At 42.2% G+C, this 15,728-nt stretch overlaps 2 protein-coding genes across 2 annotated transcripts; both read left to right on the top strand.

Moving 5' to 3' along the window:
* The first annotated feature begins 685 nt into the window (after window positions 1-685).
* Window positions 686-1,968, top strand: tbcc (tubulin folding cofactor C). Its single transcript, XM_067245047.1, has one exon. It carries the CDS (start codon window positions 743-745, stop codon window positions 1,784-1,786), a length of 1,044 nt encoding a protein of 347 aa, XP_067101148.1. The 5' UTR covers window positions 686-742; the 3' UTR covers window positions 1,787-1,968.
* A 1,018-nt stretch (window positions 1,969-2,986) lies between these two features.
* Window positions 2,987-7,407, top strand: prph2a (peripherin 2a (retinal degeneration, slow)). Its single transcript, XM_067245338.1, has 3 exons — window positions 2,987-3,567; window positions 5,270-5,516; window positions 7,201-7,407. Exons 1-3 carry the CDS (start codon window positions 2,987-2,989, stop codon window positions 7,405-7,407), a joined length of 1,035 nt encoding a protein of 344 aa, XP_067101439.1.
* Window positions 7,408-15,728: the final 8,321 nt, after the last annotated feature.

Below are 15,728 nucleotides of genomic sequence, written 5' to 3'. Positions count from 1 at the left end.
ATAATATATATATTTCTCTCACTATAAAAATGTAAAATTGCAATTGTGGTCTTGACCATAACAAACGGTAGGGGGCGGGCCAGAAATCGATGCCACACCTTAATTTGACAGCAGCTCATAGCCATACACTGGCTACGTTATGGTTCAGTGTGAAATCAGTAGATTCACTAGTTTACCCCAAACATTTATTTTTATTATTCTGCCCCCTTTTACACTGACATAACTTAAACACAATGTTGTTAGTGTACATAACTGAGTTGTGTCATTGACGATACTTCGATTGCATTCGATCATTTCACTTAAGTATTTTTTTACATCCGTGCTCTAATAATGCGTTCATTATGCATTTCTTTCTTTCAATTAAATAGGCACACGTCTTATTGCACGCATGGATATAGACTGGGTTTGCCTCAAATTGTAATACCTTAATATTAATATAATATTTCTTCACAAAAAAGGGGACATGGAAATTTGCTATTATGTTATTGTATTTAATTTCCGCCCAATGTCCCCCCTCCCACTCTTTCACAATGTCAACGCACTGCAAGCTGAACCCAGATCCTACGCACGCGCTTCTGCATTCACCAATCACATTCCAGCACACTTCAGAAGATATCCTCTATCCAATGAGAGAGGAGTTTGTTTGTACGTCGGATCACCACTTCCTTGTTGTTCCGCGGTGAAAATCATATTTTTATTCTAGTTTTCTACAGTAGGCTACTACAATAATTTGTCAGTGGAAATGGATGTTGTGACCAGCGATAGCCAGGGAAATGGTGACTCAGGTCCCAGCGACACTGTAAAAATTCCAGAAAGGCTACTGAAACGCGATCAGTTGAGGCTAGAGGATGTAGAAAGGCGGAAGGAAGCAAAAGAGAGCCTGTCCGTAACCGAGGAGAGGAGCGAGTTCTTTTCAAGCACGTTTAAGAGCGAGCGGTTGGCAATTGAGAGACTCCTTTCGGCCTGCTCTGAGGATGACTGTGCGTTTGCGACGCAAACGCTGGAAGAGGTGACACTGAAGACGCAACAACTCCAAAAGTTTTTAAACGATAGCATGACATTTCTGACGCAGTACGAGCTGAGACAGGCACAAGCGTCTCTTCAAAAACTGCAAACCTCCCTGGCTGAGAAAAGAGAGGTGGTTTTGCCCAAGAAAAAATTCGCCTTTCGTTCTCGTAATACTGGTGCAAGTAACCCAAAAGTAACCGCAGTAGTCGCCAATTCCCCAGCGTCTGCCACTTCTGTCGATTCTGGTGGTGTTAAATTGCTCGGAACTTCCCATCCGGATCAGTGCGGGTTTTCCCACATCAGTTCTCAGACGCTGATCAAGTCAGCTGAGGAGATCCAAAAACAAGATGTACTGCTGACACACCTTACTAATTGCAAAGTTCGTCTTTTTGGTGCCCCAAGTACTTTGCATGTTAAACATGTCCGTGACTGTGAGATCTTGTGTGGACCGGTGTCTAGTTCAATATTTGTTGACCACTGTACAAACTGCGTTCTGGTCTTCCCCTGCCAGCAACTAAGAACTCATAACACCACTGACACTGAGGTGTATCTGCATGTCACAAGCCGAGCCATCATAGAGGACTGCCAAAGGGTCCGCTTTGCCCCCTTCTCCTGGTCATACCCCGGCCTGGACAGTGACTTCCTTGTGTCTGGTCTGGACCAGAATCGAAACAACTGGACCCAAGTGGATGACTTTAATTGGCTCGCCACAAGCACCCCCTCCCCCAACTGGACTGTCATCCCGGAACCTGACAGAAGAAATGACTGGGATGTCTAGAAGTACACACCCATCACGAGTGGACTTTAAATCAGTCAGTAGATCAATAAAATGTTCCTTCAGTCCCAACCTGACTGTTAAAAATATCAAAACTGTTAACTGATGTACTTAACTTCACATACATTTGCTCTGTGTCTATGATCAAACAATATGAATAAAAATGGCTGATGGCCTGACTTAAATACCTCTTATTTCTTTCTGTTTCGCAGGGTATTGTGTGCATTTAGCTTATGTCTCAAAGTTGAAGCTGATCTATAAAAGTCTTCTAGAGCAACATCTAGCTTTAATGACAAACTGATGATAAGTCTCCCTACATCCTGCTCTGTAGTGTGGAGTGACAGACAGGTCAGAGGCTACATGAAGTGCAGGCAGAGCAAACTGGGTCATGGGCAGGTATAGGCATTGGCGTGGTGTGCAGCTTCACTTACTATGATGGAATTAGAGAGGCATTAGTTGAACAGCACCTTTTTCCATTGTTTAGAATAACATCCTGTCTGCTGAACTCAAAGACCCCTGTGAATATAGTATTCATGCAGTTGGCTCCACCTTCACCTTCCAGGTGTGGTTAACTGTTAACTGTTCTTATTACTGTGCGCTCATGCTTCCATTGGGGCGACCTTAACCACGTGAACATTCAAACCAATTATGGTCCCCTGCAACAGCTTACGACCAGGCTCATCTTCTGGAGAAGGATTTCTGCAAATGCGATCAGGCTACTTACAGGGGCTTAGCATGACGTACTGCAACTTTGAGTTTAATCATGAGGATCTTCAGCAATCGTCTGCTCGCAGGGAAAGGAACATCACGATTAGCTTCACCTGTAAGATCAGCCACGTTAGGAGGGAAAGTTTTGGACAAGAACAAATTAAACTGAGAGAACATTACTCTGTGGCCCATTGAGAGTTTTTGGAGATTGATGCGGTATGGAAGAATAGACTTGAGGAATAACCACAATCCCTGTGTTCGTGTCTTCTCAATTTCTTCACTTTGGGATGGATTATAGATCTGGGCTGACTCTCCTGTCCTGCTGGACCAGCCAGAGGAGACCCTGATCACAGAGATTAGTTCACAGGACCTGAGGTTGAACTGAGGCAACGGAAGTGAAGACTAGGGTCCAAGGCTGGATAAGTTCCCTGCAGCTTGCGAGCTATCTGTGTAGTATCTGTTTATAACTGTTAAGAACTCATCAAAGGTTAAAAAATGGCGCTCATGAAGGTGAAGTTTGACTTGAAAAAGCGCGTCAAACTGGCCCAGTTTGTTTGGTTTATGTACTGGTTCTCAGTGATGGCCGGGGTACTGGTGTTCAGCATGGGCCTGTTCTTTAAGATTGAGCTGCGGAAACGCTCAGAGCTCATGGACAACAACGAGAGCCACTTTGTTCCCAACTTGCTCATTGCAGTGGGTCTGCTTGCCTGTGGCATCAACGCCTTTGGAGGCAAGATCTGCTATGACTCCCTGGATCCTACCAAGTTTGCCAAGTGGAAGCCCATGCTGAAGCCTTTCCTGGTGTCGTGCGTGATGTTCAATGCCCTTCTGGTGTTGACGGCTCTGCTCTGCTTTCTTATGAGAATTCCCTTGCAGTTCACACTGGCAGAGGGGCTGAAGAACGGCATGAAGTTCTACAAAGACACAGACACCCCTGGCCGCTGCTACATGAAGAGGACCCTGGACATGATGCAAATGGAGTTCCGTTGCTGTGGCAACAACAACTACAAAGACTGGTTTGAAATCCAGTGGGTTAGTAACCGCTACCTGAACTTTGGGGCAAAAGAAGTAAAAGAGTAAGTGACCCATCTATGTTGAGCTACACATTCATAAACCTACCTGTGCATCTAGATGGTAGATGGTTCGATTCCTGGCCATGCAAAATGACTTGCATGCAAGGCACTTCACCCTACTTGCCTCTGGGGAATGTCCCTGTACTTACTGTAAGTCGCTCTGGATAAGAGCGTCTGCTAAATGACTAAATGTAAATGTAAACACTAAGGACTGTTGTCTTGAATTTAGAAAAACACACAGGTATCTAAGGCTACTTTTGTACATAGATATGACGATATGTTGACCACATACCCTGTGAATAAGAGTTAAGCTCTGATTTCCAGTTGTGGTAAGAGTTTAGATTACATGGATGAGAAATTAGGAAAATAGGTCAGCAATATGAGGCCAATTTTCTGTGTAAGGTAACAGAAGGAGTACAGGGTCAGTGGATTATAGGTGTTAATGAGGATGTTGGATTTCTGTAACAGGATGGACTGTTTCTATGGATTTTATGAAGGGGGGGGGTATCCGGTCAGTATACGTTTTAATTGTTGTGGTTTTACCTAGAATGAGTGTGTTACGGGTATCAGGTGGTGTTCTCAGACTCAAATCCTCTTGGATTGCATTTATTCATCCTCCAGGGTTTACTGTCTTGTCCAATCAGCACTGGACCTGGCAACATGATATGAATAGACATTGCCAGATAGTTCCTTGCACACACAGATTCACCAATGGACTTGATGCAATTTAACAAATTAGTATGATTGACAAACTGAGTGACACATTTAGACACATTAGAGATTGACTGACCCAGAGCTTCTCATAAGAGTGTGCGACTATTGAGAACATAAATAACCACTGTGCCAGACATCGTTTAAAACATTTCAATGACACCCTCCTTACAAAACCTTTATTTCATCTTATTCAGCATTGCTACTTGACGGTGCGTTTCTCCGATTTGTGGGGAAGGATTTAGAATGACTTAATGCTCTTTCACATACAAAGACACGCACAGTCAATGATTGTTTCTCTGTAAGGAGATTGTAATCAGCCCTGTGACCTGTAATGAGGCACATACTGCCTCTTGAGTTAATTGCCTTTGTCAGGGTTAAAGGGGTTAATCCTGTCACATACAGGCCAAGCAGACATGTTGCAGTTTATTTCACTTTCAAATGTAGTTAGATCTCCATTAGCTGTTGCATTAGCCACAGTTACTTTTTACAGTTAAATTACATTAAAAAAAACCTTAACAGGCAGAGACTTGAATGAAGACACTTATGCTGAATACATTTGTGCTGACCAATTTATATGTTGAAATACTTATACACTTCTTGATACACTTCCTATTACAATAAAACATTCTACAGTTGGATGATTAATCAGCATCCAAGCCATGTGCAATGGCACTGCTTAATCAAATATGCCTCTAATGTAGTGGTGAACACTGTCTCTAATGTAGAGGTGTTTAACACAAGGCCTTGACATTCAGCAAATTAAAGGTAGGGGATGTCATAGTAAGTTGTGGTAGCTTTGTCCTCATAGTGTTTTGCTATTTTGATGAAGTGAATCCTTCAGGTGTCTTTTGTAGGGCTAGAAAACCATTTAGGGAAAGGTTTATTATTCATTGTAGCTCAAAGAGATCAAATATTAGCAAATACATTACTGATCTCTGAAAAATTGAATGTATAGGATGCTGACCTTTGTCTTCTGCCCTTCCCTCTGTAGTCGTATTGGCAGCAATGTGGATGGTCAGTATCTGATGGATGGGGTTCCCTTCAGCTGCTGTAACCCCAGCTCCCCCAGACCCTGCATCCAGTACCAGGTCACCAACAACACAGCCCACTACAGCTATGACCACTACACCGAGGACCTGAACATCTGGAAGAGGGGCTGCCGCGATGCCCTGCTCTCCTACTACGGAGGCCTGATGAACACAATAGGAGCCCTGGTGTTGCTGGTGACCATGCTGGAGGTAAGGAACCCCCACACACACAAACACAATGACACAGCCTCTCTACAACTGTGAGATGCATGCCTTGTTCCCTGATCCCTCGTGGCCCCAGGCTGCTGTGGGTGGGTTGTGGCCCCTGCTACATGTTAGCTCACAAGTCCCCTTAGAAAAGAGCATGACTGCATCCATCCAGCTATCCTTCTGTGTCCACATTCAGCTGTCGCATATCATCACATCCACTTCAAACAGTCACCATAACACCTATGTGCTTGTCATCATTTCTTCCTTTCTCAGTCTAGTAATACTAACAGAACGTATGCTAGACCTTTATTTTGATACATTTTGTTTTCAGAATGATTAACTCAGCTCACATAAGAGGGATTCGTCCAATCTAGAAATCATAAAATCAAGTGGTAGACTTGTTTAACAACTTAGACTAAGACATCTGAAGCTTATCAAAGACAAAAACAACCAAAGAGATCCTACACCTGGAATAGCCATGGTTACGTAAGTGTCCCCAGGATGGCACAGATAGCTGTCCTGTAGATCCACCAGGGGCGGAGCCAGACACTAACCCACTTCCTGGAATGAATTAAGTACTTGTGTACTATGTGTACTATGTCCACATTATCTGTCATGTTTTGGAATCTGTATTCTTTGTGTTGGTGTTTATCAATCTTTGATGTTCTTCAATGTGGTGTTTGTGTGTAAGTGGTCCCAGCAGTTGTAGTTATATTTGCTGTGTGAGTAGAGATTCACATTCTCAGCCACAGGTGATTTATAAAGATTTTTGTCTTTCCTGGATGATAAATTGTGAGTTACGTGGGCTGTCCAGTTGCAACCCATGATTAGATATGGTCTAACCACCAGAGTTCTCTAACCATAATCCTACGTGTCCACTACAGCGTTTTTTAATGCACTGCACCGCTTGCATTCCCACAGTTCACTACGCTCGGAGGCGTGTCCGACAGGTTAATACAGAGTTGTAGTTCTCTAAGGTCACTGTTGTAGTCATGGCCAAGCGTGCAGACTTGGGTTCATGTACTCATATATCGACCAAAATACCACTTTTACACAACATTTGTGTAAAAATACACAATATTTTACAAGTGCAAGATTTAAAACACACCAGGGACACTGACAACATCGGCAATCCTGCACCATGCATTATTATTTTAATGTAATCTTTAAATTCAGGCTTGTCACATTATGTAACTTTGTTCTGAACAGGACTGGTTGTGCAGCTACACACAAGACATTTCTCCTCCATTTTGAAACTGAAACCTAGAAATGTTTACCATGACCAACTGTTGCTACGTTACAAGAAACAAGAAACCAATCCGATAGACCAACGCTAGCGTTTAACGCTCCTCATTTACATAAAGTTGAGACATTTCAGCTTGCAACGCTCAGCTCCGCTTGCCTTTCCACAATGCCCTACGCGAGCGTCAACACCCGGTTTCATTGAAAATGAATTGGAAGCCAACGCCCCGCCCGCTCCGCTGTAGTGGACACGCACTCTAACCCAAGCGTTTTCACAGGCTTGATGTTTGCTTAGTGAGGAAGGCTGTGTAGAGGCTGAGATTAGAGCTGTACTGAGGATCAGGTGGCCATGAGAGTCAAGGCTGAGGGGATGCTGGCGGGTCTGGGTCAAGGTAGAGTGTGCCACCAGGCCCAGGGTGACGACTCTCCCTCTACCCTGCAGGTGGGTGTGATGGTGGGTCTGCAATACGTGAACACCTCCCTCTCCACCCTGGCCAACCCAGAAGACCCCGAGAGTGAGAGTGAGGGCTGGATCCTGGAGAAGACTGTGAAGGAGACCTTCACTGACATCATGGCTAAGATGAAGAACATGGGCAAAGGCAACCAGGTGGACGAGGGAGCGGAGGCTCCCGTCGCCACGGTGAGCTGAACAAGCTCCGCCCATACAAACTGAAACCACTCTCATTGAACAGGGGAGAGACAGAGAGAGAGTGAGATTGGTGTTGCTACTATTTTACCCACATAAAACATACTAAACAATACTATAAACACATTTGGCTTGCTTTTGGATACATACAAACAAATGGACTTCAGTATTGTGTAAAGGGAAGTACATCATAGGTCCCTGAGTACATATAGAAAAAGGATAGCAGAATTTATGAAAAATGTGACCTTTCACGCCCAAGACAGAAACATACGCACAGTCACCACACATGCTCATGCATACGTAGACCAACTCGGACGACAGCTCTGCTTTGAAGCAGATTCTCACTGTGGGATTTCCTCTCTTTGTTTCATAGGTAAAGAATGTTATTGCTTATTTCATGTTTTTATTTGATTTTTAATTTCCATCCTGTCTATACTCAAATGTGGGAACACAACAAACCAACAAGCTAATGCTCTAACACCAAAAAATGCATACTACCAAATAATTAGCATTTTACCACAATGTGAAAGTATATTATTTCCTTTTAATGTGAAACGTAAGGTCAGTACTACAAGGTCAGGTGAGCAGGTGTGTCATTTTCAGAGAGGTGTGGGGATGGTGGTTGCTATGCAGCCCCCCCTCCCAAGGTTTTAAAGGTTAAGGAGTCAAGTTGGTATTGGTAGCTCAATGAGCAGTGTTTTTTTATAGTGATTTCACTTGTAGGTAAAAAATAGGCCACATGCAAAGAAAATAAATGACATGTCACAAAAAACACAGCTTCTTCCACAAGTTCAGCTTCTACTGCATTCATCTTAAAAAGGATGGGTTGTGCTACTGAGATAGGGTAGGAGTGTGAAGGAGAGGGGAGCGGTCATTCTGGAGTCTCTCAGGGCTGGAGAGAGGAGGAACTCTGGGATGTAGGGCGGACGAGAGGGGGAACTCTGGGGTGTAGGGCTGGAGAGAGGGGGAACTCTGGGATGTAGGGCTGGAGAGAGGGGGAACTCTGGGGTGTAGGACTGGAGAGAGGGGAAACTCTGGGATGTAGGGCTAGAGAGAGAGGGAACTCTGGGATGTAGGGCTGGAGAGAGGGGGAACTCTGGGATGTAGGGCTGGAGAGAGGGGGAACTCTGGGATGTAGGGCTGGAGAGAGGGGGAACTCTGGGATGTAGGGCTGGAGCCAAAGTGAGGGGGAAAGGGGCAGGCACCGGAGGGAACCAGGGTAACCACAAAGCTGGGGAGGACATTTGAGATTGGCAGCTAAATCCCTCCCACAGAACCCTGAACTCTGACCCCTCACCTTCACCACTCAGTGGTCCTGTGTCCTATTAAATGTGTCTATTTTAGGTATGGACCTGCTGTAAATACCATTCTCACACACTCAAACACCAACAACTGGGCTACTGTCTTTGTAAATAGTGTAGAATTGATACAATACTTTTTTTAAACAATGTAATCTATCAAATTCTTTTATTTTATTGACTGTAAAGATTTTTTGTTGTGAAAAATATTTTTGTCTCTCTGTACGCATAGAAAAATAATGATGATTATTGTACACCAGAATAAAGGAACATAGTCGTGTTAGAAAGGATCATATTAGTGGTGTGTTGTTTCAATGTAAGGTAGTGGAGATCAGAGAGCAAAGCATTCTGGGAGCGCTGTGGGAGTCCTGATTAAGTGAATAGGATCAGGATCATTATGTGATTACTGCTTTCACATGGCCATAGGACAAGCTTTCACATGTGTGCTGAAGGACAAGTGTGGCGGGAACACACACGCTATGGAGGACAAAGAAGGGGATGCAGTTGTTAAATTCCTTGTATCAGATTATTTGGACAATTATGGACTAGTATGCAGTCTAAATCTTACAACCAATGTCCTTACATTTTCTTTGTCACAAACAAATCCCTTTGTTTCTCCAATTGTTGAATTGTCTAATCCTGTGGCAATAACATCCTAAAACAATTCTCATACCAAGGTCAAAAGTTTGTCATGACCAATCACCCATTATGTGTTCGTCACCAGATTAGCACAGGTGACCCCCGTACCCTGCCTGACAACAGCAGGGAGGCTGTCCTGGCCGCTCCAGACTTAGTGGAGGCCCTCTGACAGCTAGCCGCAGCGCTAACCAGGCCAACTATGAGCGAGGTATTTTTGGTTGGCCTAAAGTATCTAACTAGCACTGAGCAGATAAGAGCCATAAGAGGCTTTAGATTAGCTTTAGCCCTCAGTCAGATGAACAGGTAATGTGCTGGGGAGGAACACACACGTCATGTAGAAAGCATGGACGGAAAGAATTAATGTTGGGTTTTGAGAAAGGCAAAAAGATTGATGTTAAATGCTAAAAGTGGGAGTAAAAATTTAAGGAAAGATTGTGTTAAGTAGAGATACAATGAAACTAATAATACAAGAAATAGAAAATCTGAGAGATAATCGGATAAGATTATCTGATAAGATAGGAATCAAGAAGCGTGGTTGCTGACTGTGACTGTGTTTGTGAGTGTGTGTGTGGGGGGGGGGCGGCAACAACCATGCCACGTTCAAAGTCACTTAAATCCCCTTCCCCATTCTGATGCTCAGTTTGAACTTCAGCAAGTTGTCTTGACCATATCTACATGCCGAAATGCACTGAGTTGCTGCCATGTGATTGGCTGATTATTTATTTGTGTTAACAAGCAATTGAACATGCGTACCTATTAAAGTGGCCGGTGATTGCATATATATATATACTATATGTGACTTAAATGTGATTTAAATGTGAAATTCCACTTTCAGAGTATCATTGGACATGGACCTCATAGACCTCATTGAGATACAATGATTGACAGCTTCAACGCTTGCTTCCAGACAGGAAGGTATATGGGTGGATTGCTTAGGTGTGCTCATTTGCTTACTGTACATACTAGAGGAGAATATAACAGAATATGTTTCATTGGTGGGATACTGATATTTGAGATTGCAAATCTCACCAGAAGTCCCTATTGGTTGTCACGAAATTGGCAATACTGTTGAGATCATGTCACCTCAAATCCTGTCTTAAAAGTCAGAAAAGTACTTAATGTCCCTGTAAAGTGAATTACGAGTATTTTGTCTAAACACATATTTTTGTTGTTGAAATGAATTGCTTAAACGCATTTACATTTAGCAGACGCTCTTAACCAGAGCGACTTACAGTAAGTACAGGGACATTCTCCCCGAGGCAAATAGGGTAAAGTGCCTTGCCCAAGGACACAACGTCATTAGGCATGGCTCGAACCAACAACCTTCGGATTAATAGCCCAACTCCCTAACCGCTCAGCCATCTGACTCCATTACATTACTACGTTACATCGTTAAATAGCTTTTCAACATTTTGTGTTCAGGATTTTTTGGGGCGGGGATGAAACCATGCCTCGATGATGCAATGGAGGCATTGAGCATAGCCCCTCCCCTAAGACTTTAGTAACTAGAGAGCAAATAAGCTGTTATTAAAACTAATAAACTGTTATTTATTGATAGCCTGACGTTATTTGGCTAAGTCATGCTAGTTACATATCAATAACATGCTACTCTAGCTTGTTAACTTGCATAAAAGGGAGATACAAAATGTCCATTCGGTTGCAGACCGAGAAGGACGAGATTGAGCCCCGGGTAGCCGGTCAATGTCCTCTCCTCTGAATTTTATTCTGGCTTTGTAGGCTCAAATTTATATGGCTGTGTAAAGACAATCCTGCTTGGAGTATCAATTTTTGTTGTAGTGTTTTTGTTGTAGAGTCTAACCCTTTTGTTGTAGCGGTATTCGACAGTTGAGAGAGGAGCAATTGTTTTCCGCGAGTGGGCGTGGTTTCAGGAACCTGAGCGGACACGCCCCCAGCATTTGAGATCTGAGAAAACTGCAAATTTTTTCAAGAGTGTGCCAACTTATTTGAGTTACTTTTCGATTTTTTTAATCATTCAAATTTGGCTGGGTGGTCAGAAACAAATTTTTCTCTGGTGTGACAAACTCAGAAAACATTTTATTGTCACTTTACAGGGACTTCAAAGTACTTTATTTACAGTAAAGTGTCAGACAAGTCTTGAAAAAACTGTCAAACTATTATCCTGTACACAATTCAATTCAAATTTTATTTCTGATTCACAAGAGAGTTCATAGCAAGAAAAAGAAAAACAAGATATAACAAAACATAGTTCCGGCCAAGTAATTTGATTGGACAAGAGGCATTCCATGAGTGCTGACGTAGAGTATTGAAGCACTGGGACTTTTAACTAATCATGTATCCCTCCAAAAAAAGATCGCTGTGATAGTTAAATTACTAGTAAGGAGGTTAACAAATCTACTGGGGTGGATGGCTTCATGGCCCACTTTTATAAAACCTTTTCTGATCTTATTGCCCCCTTGCTTAAAGAGGTTTATACAGACAGTATAGACATCAATTTATTCCACCTACTTTAACTCAAGGATTGATAACATTGATTCAGAAAAAATACCCATTGCTCTTAGATAACTGGAGACCAATTTATCTGTAAAACAACGATTTTAAGGTCTTTGCCTTAACTTTTGCCGTCAGTTATAGCCCTTATAGATGATGCTTATTCTGTCTTCTTAAAAAAAATACAAATAATATAATATTAGTTGTAGACTTGTTGGACTACTCACATGTAAGTACTTATGATTAATTATTTTCTTAGATTCTTAGATAGATAGCGCTCGATACAGTGGTTATTTTTTTATTTTTAGGTCATGACAAAAATTTGGGTTTGGAGACTTTTTCTGAAAAGCTAAACTAACAATGTATAGGAACGCAAACTGTTGTATGAAACTTAAAGGTGGGGCATCCTCTAGATTTTAGTTTAAACGTGGTATTAGACAAGGTTGTCCAATCTCCATTATCTTTTTGTGTTCTGTTTCAGCTTAATAATATTTATGTTAAGTCAAGCCACTTAAAAGCTATATCTGTTGCTGGCAGGGATATTATCATATTCCAGTTAGGAGACGATACTGCACTGTTCCTGAAAGATCATCATCAGGTCTCAGCTGCTCTTATAGATGCCTTTCCTTATTAAATCAAGAAGATATGTTGCTCACTTATTCTGAGTTTCTTGATGTCCTTAAAATCCCAGTGACACCAAGGGAGTTTTCTGTTGTGATGGATGCGATTCTGGTAGGGGTCTTGGCATTATTCTGCTTTTGATTTATTTGATACTGCAATTGGGAAACTTTGTTTTGCCCCTAGAATTAAAAATAGTTATACAACTATTCTTTCTTTACTTCAAAAATACATTGTCACCAGGCCAAACTGTATTGTTTATTGAAATTGACTGATGGAAAGTTTATTATAGAAAGACATCTGGACTTTACCAAACAAATATTTATTGGTAAATAAAGTTAAGGAAGTAACTTCCAAAATCTTACACAGATACTACCCAGTAAAAAAAAATCTTTAAGATGTTGATTTGAACTGTCCTTTTTACAATCCTTTGGCTGAAACCTGGTTTCACTTGTTTTGTCATTGTGCTCATGTAAGGACATTTACATTTAGCAGACGCTCTTATCCAGAGCGACTTACAGTAAGTACAGGGACATCCCCCGAGGCAGTAGGGTGAAGTGCCTTGCCCAAGGACACAACGTCATTTGACACAGCCCGGAATCCAACCAGCAACCTTCTGATTACTAGCCCGATTCTCTAACCGCTCAGCCACCTGACTCCCCAAGGACATTTTGGAAAGATTTGAATAGATTCATAATTTATAACATTGACCCCACTTCTTCTTTGTGTTTAGAATTATTTTTATTTGGCTCTCTAATAATGCCAGAAATCTGTGTGTGTGTGAGCAAATTAAGTTGGGTTTAGTTTCCCACAATCAGATCAAGAACTTGGCACTCTGCAAAGTTCACATTCTGCATGTGTCATCTTTATAATCCAACGGAGTGCAGTGCCACGATTGACGTTGATTTGAGATAAAATAATAATTTTTTGCCTCCAGTTTGGTTTGCTCTCTTTGCCTCCCAGCTCCTTCACTATGATTGGTCCTCTGGTCTGAAGTGAATATTTATATATATATATGTTCAATTGCATTTCTGACTGTAAATTTACTTTGTTGAAGTTCAAGCAAAAAAGCCAATTTTAGATCGTAACAAACTGAGCACACATTTCCACAAATTACAAATTCTTTGTCTATCGAACAAGTTTCTGGCCTGTGGTAATGTGCAGACTTGCAGAAAGGAACATTTTAGTGTTGCTTGGCAATAATTCAGTCCCAGTCCAGTTGCAGAACTATTTGTGTTGGCAGAGCTAAATCATTTACTAATTAACAAACTAATAATCTGTTGTCATTTATTAGTGTTAATTAATAAATTATGCTTGCAGAACTGTTTGACTGACTTTGTAGGGTCCTGAACGATTCATCTTGATGCATCTCACCCACAGATGTCCTCTGCTTCCCTCTCCTGGTGGCTAAAGGGAAGCCTGATCTCAGTAGAACACAGAAATAACGTAGGCTGCTTGGAATGCCTGGAAAATCCACAGATATTTCTAAACTCTCCATGTTGGTCAGCTCCCTCCATTTATGAATTTACACATATAACTGTAACTATATAATTCTGTTGCTTATAGTTGGCATTATTCGATTATTAAATCGAATAAATTACCTCTGATAACGAATACATACTACGGTAAATAGTTACTGAAACCTCCATTGCACATCTAAGTATTGTAAGCAATGTTCTATTTATACTTTACTAAAGCCATTCACAATCTGACCTCAAACAGCTCTGAGGTCAAACAGCCATGATCAGATCAGGACTGACTAGATCACACAAACTACTGTGTCCTTCATGGCTTACAGCAGCTAGACAGACACACTGAGGAAAAGGTCACACCTAATTATTTAAAAATCTGTATTATTACTAGTGTTGTGTACGTGTGTCTGTCTGTGCGCGTGTGTGTGTTTGTGTGGCTTGTGACTGGTTGATTTATACTGCTCAGTGGGACATTGTTTGAGCCAGGCCATGAGTGGACAATGCACTGCCCCTACCCAGAATGCCCACCATGCCAGCTGGCTATTACCAACACTGTTGCCTCTTTACAATTCCTCCCTCCCCCCGATACCTCACCACCCACCCACAGGCGTGCACGCACGCGTGCATGTGCACACACACACAAACACCCCGGCACTTGGCTGCCCACAACCCCAACCCTACATTGCATTAAACAGCTAAACACACACGTTGTGTGATTGTTTCGTGGAATGTGCCGTGTGGGTGGGGGCTGTGTAGCAGAGCAGGGACAAGGTGAAGAGGAGGGAAGAGAGAGGGAAGAGAGAGGGAGGCCAACATGAACATTGACTCCGCTGTCTCTAGTACACAGAGGAACTACACAGTGGGATGGTAGAGCCAGACAATGGACACACATACACACACACACACACACACACACACACACACACACACACACACACACACACATACATACATACATACATACATACATACATACATACATACAGACACACACATACAGACACACACACACAAACAGAGACACAGACACACACACATACAGAGACACACCTTCACATTCAGACACACACATAGTCACAGACACACATACAGAGACACACACATATACAGAGACACACACACATACAGAGTCACAAACACGCATACAGACACACACACATACAGAGATATTCATGTATACAGAAACACACAGAGACACACACATAGAGACACACACATATACAGAGATACACACACAAAATGAGAAACACATACAGAGACACATACACAAATACTGAGACACACACACACATACAAGACAAACACTTTACAGTAAAAGGATGATGCTCTGAAAATGGTGTGTATCTCCAGTTGTTGTTTGACTTGTTTTCTATCAGTGTCATTACCGTCATAGACTTCCTGAAGAATAACGCACTGTCCAGTAAGTTACCTCTGATGGCATTTGCACCGCTGACTACAAAGAAACACTTATCAAGCAAATTAAAGAGTAATTGTCTAAACCTTGGCACACCATTTCCAGATTATTGCCATAAACTCAAACGATGACAGGAGTGTAGCCTAGCCCACTTTTATATGTGAGTCCATCACATGTACACTTCCAGATATCCCGCAAGAGTGATGGACAGCAACAAGTGTTGGTCGAACAGGTGTGCATACCTATGCATTACAGGCCTACTTGTACTTTGTGTTTGTGTGTGCGTTTAAGTTTGTTTGCTTATGTTTGTGTCTCGAGCACACGCCTCCGGCCCCAATGTAACAGACGCGCGGCGCGTTCCAGTTCCGACTCGTGCAAACTATCATATGATAGGTCTGAGCATGCTGCGGAACA

Source organism: Osmerus mordax, chromosome 10 (genome assembly GCF_038355195.1).
Source record: "Osmerus mordax isolate fOsmMor3 chromosome 10, fOsmMor3.pri, whole genome shotgun sequence".
Classification (NCBI taxonomy): Eukaryota; Metazoa; Chordata; class Actinopteri; order Osmeriformes; family Osmeridae; genus Osmerus; species Osmerus mordax.
The sequence above is the reverse complement of the archived record's forward strand: the minus strand, read 5'-3'. Positions and strand labels throughout refer to the sequence as shown.

Bases quoted from the DNA above. Each gene is read 5' to 3' on its own strand.
- tbcc (XM_067245047.1), top strand. From the start codon at position 743: ATGGATGTTGTGACCAGCGATAGCCAGGGAAATGGTGACTCAGGTCCC.
- prph2a (XM_067245338.1), top strand. From the start codon at position 2,987: ATGGCGCTCATGAAGGTGAAGTTTGACTTGAAAAAGCGCGTCAAACTG. The intron at 3,568-5,269 runs GTAAGTGACCCA...TTCCCTCTGTAG, and splicing joins GGGGCAAAAGAAGTAAAAGA to TCGTATTGGCAGCAATGTGG. The intron at 5,517-7,200 runs GTAAGGAACCCC...TCTACCCTGCAG, and splicing joins TGCTGGTGACCATGCTGGAG to GTGGGTGTGATGGTGGGTCT.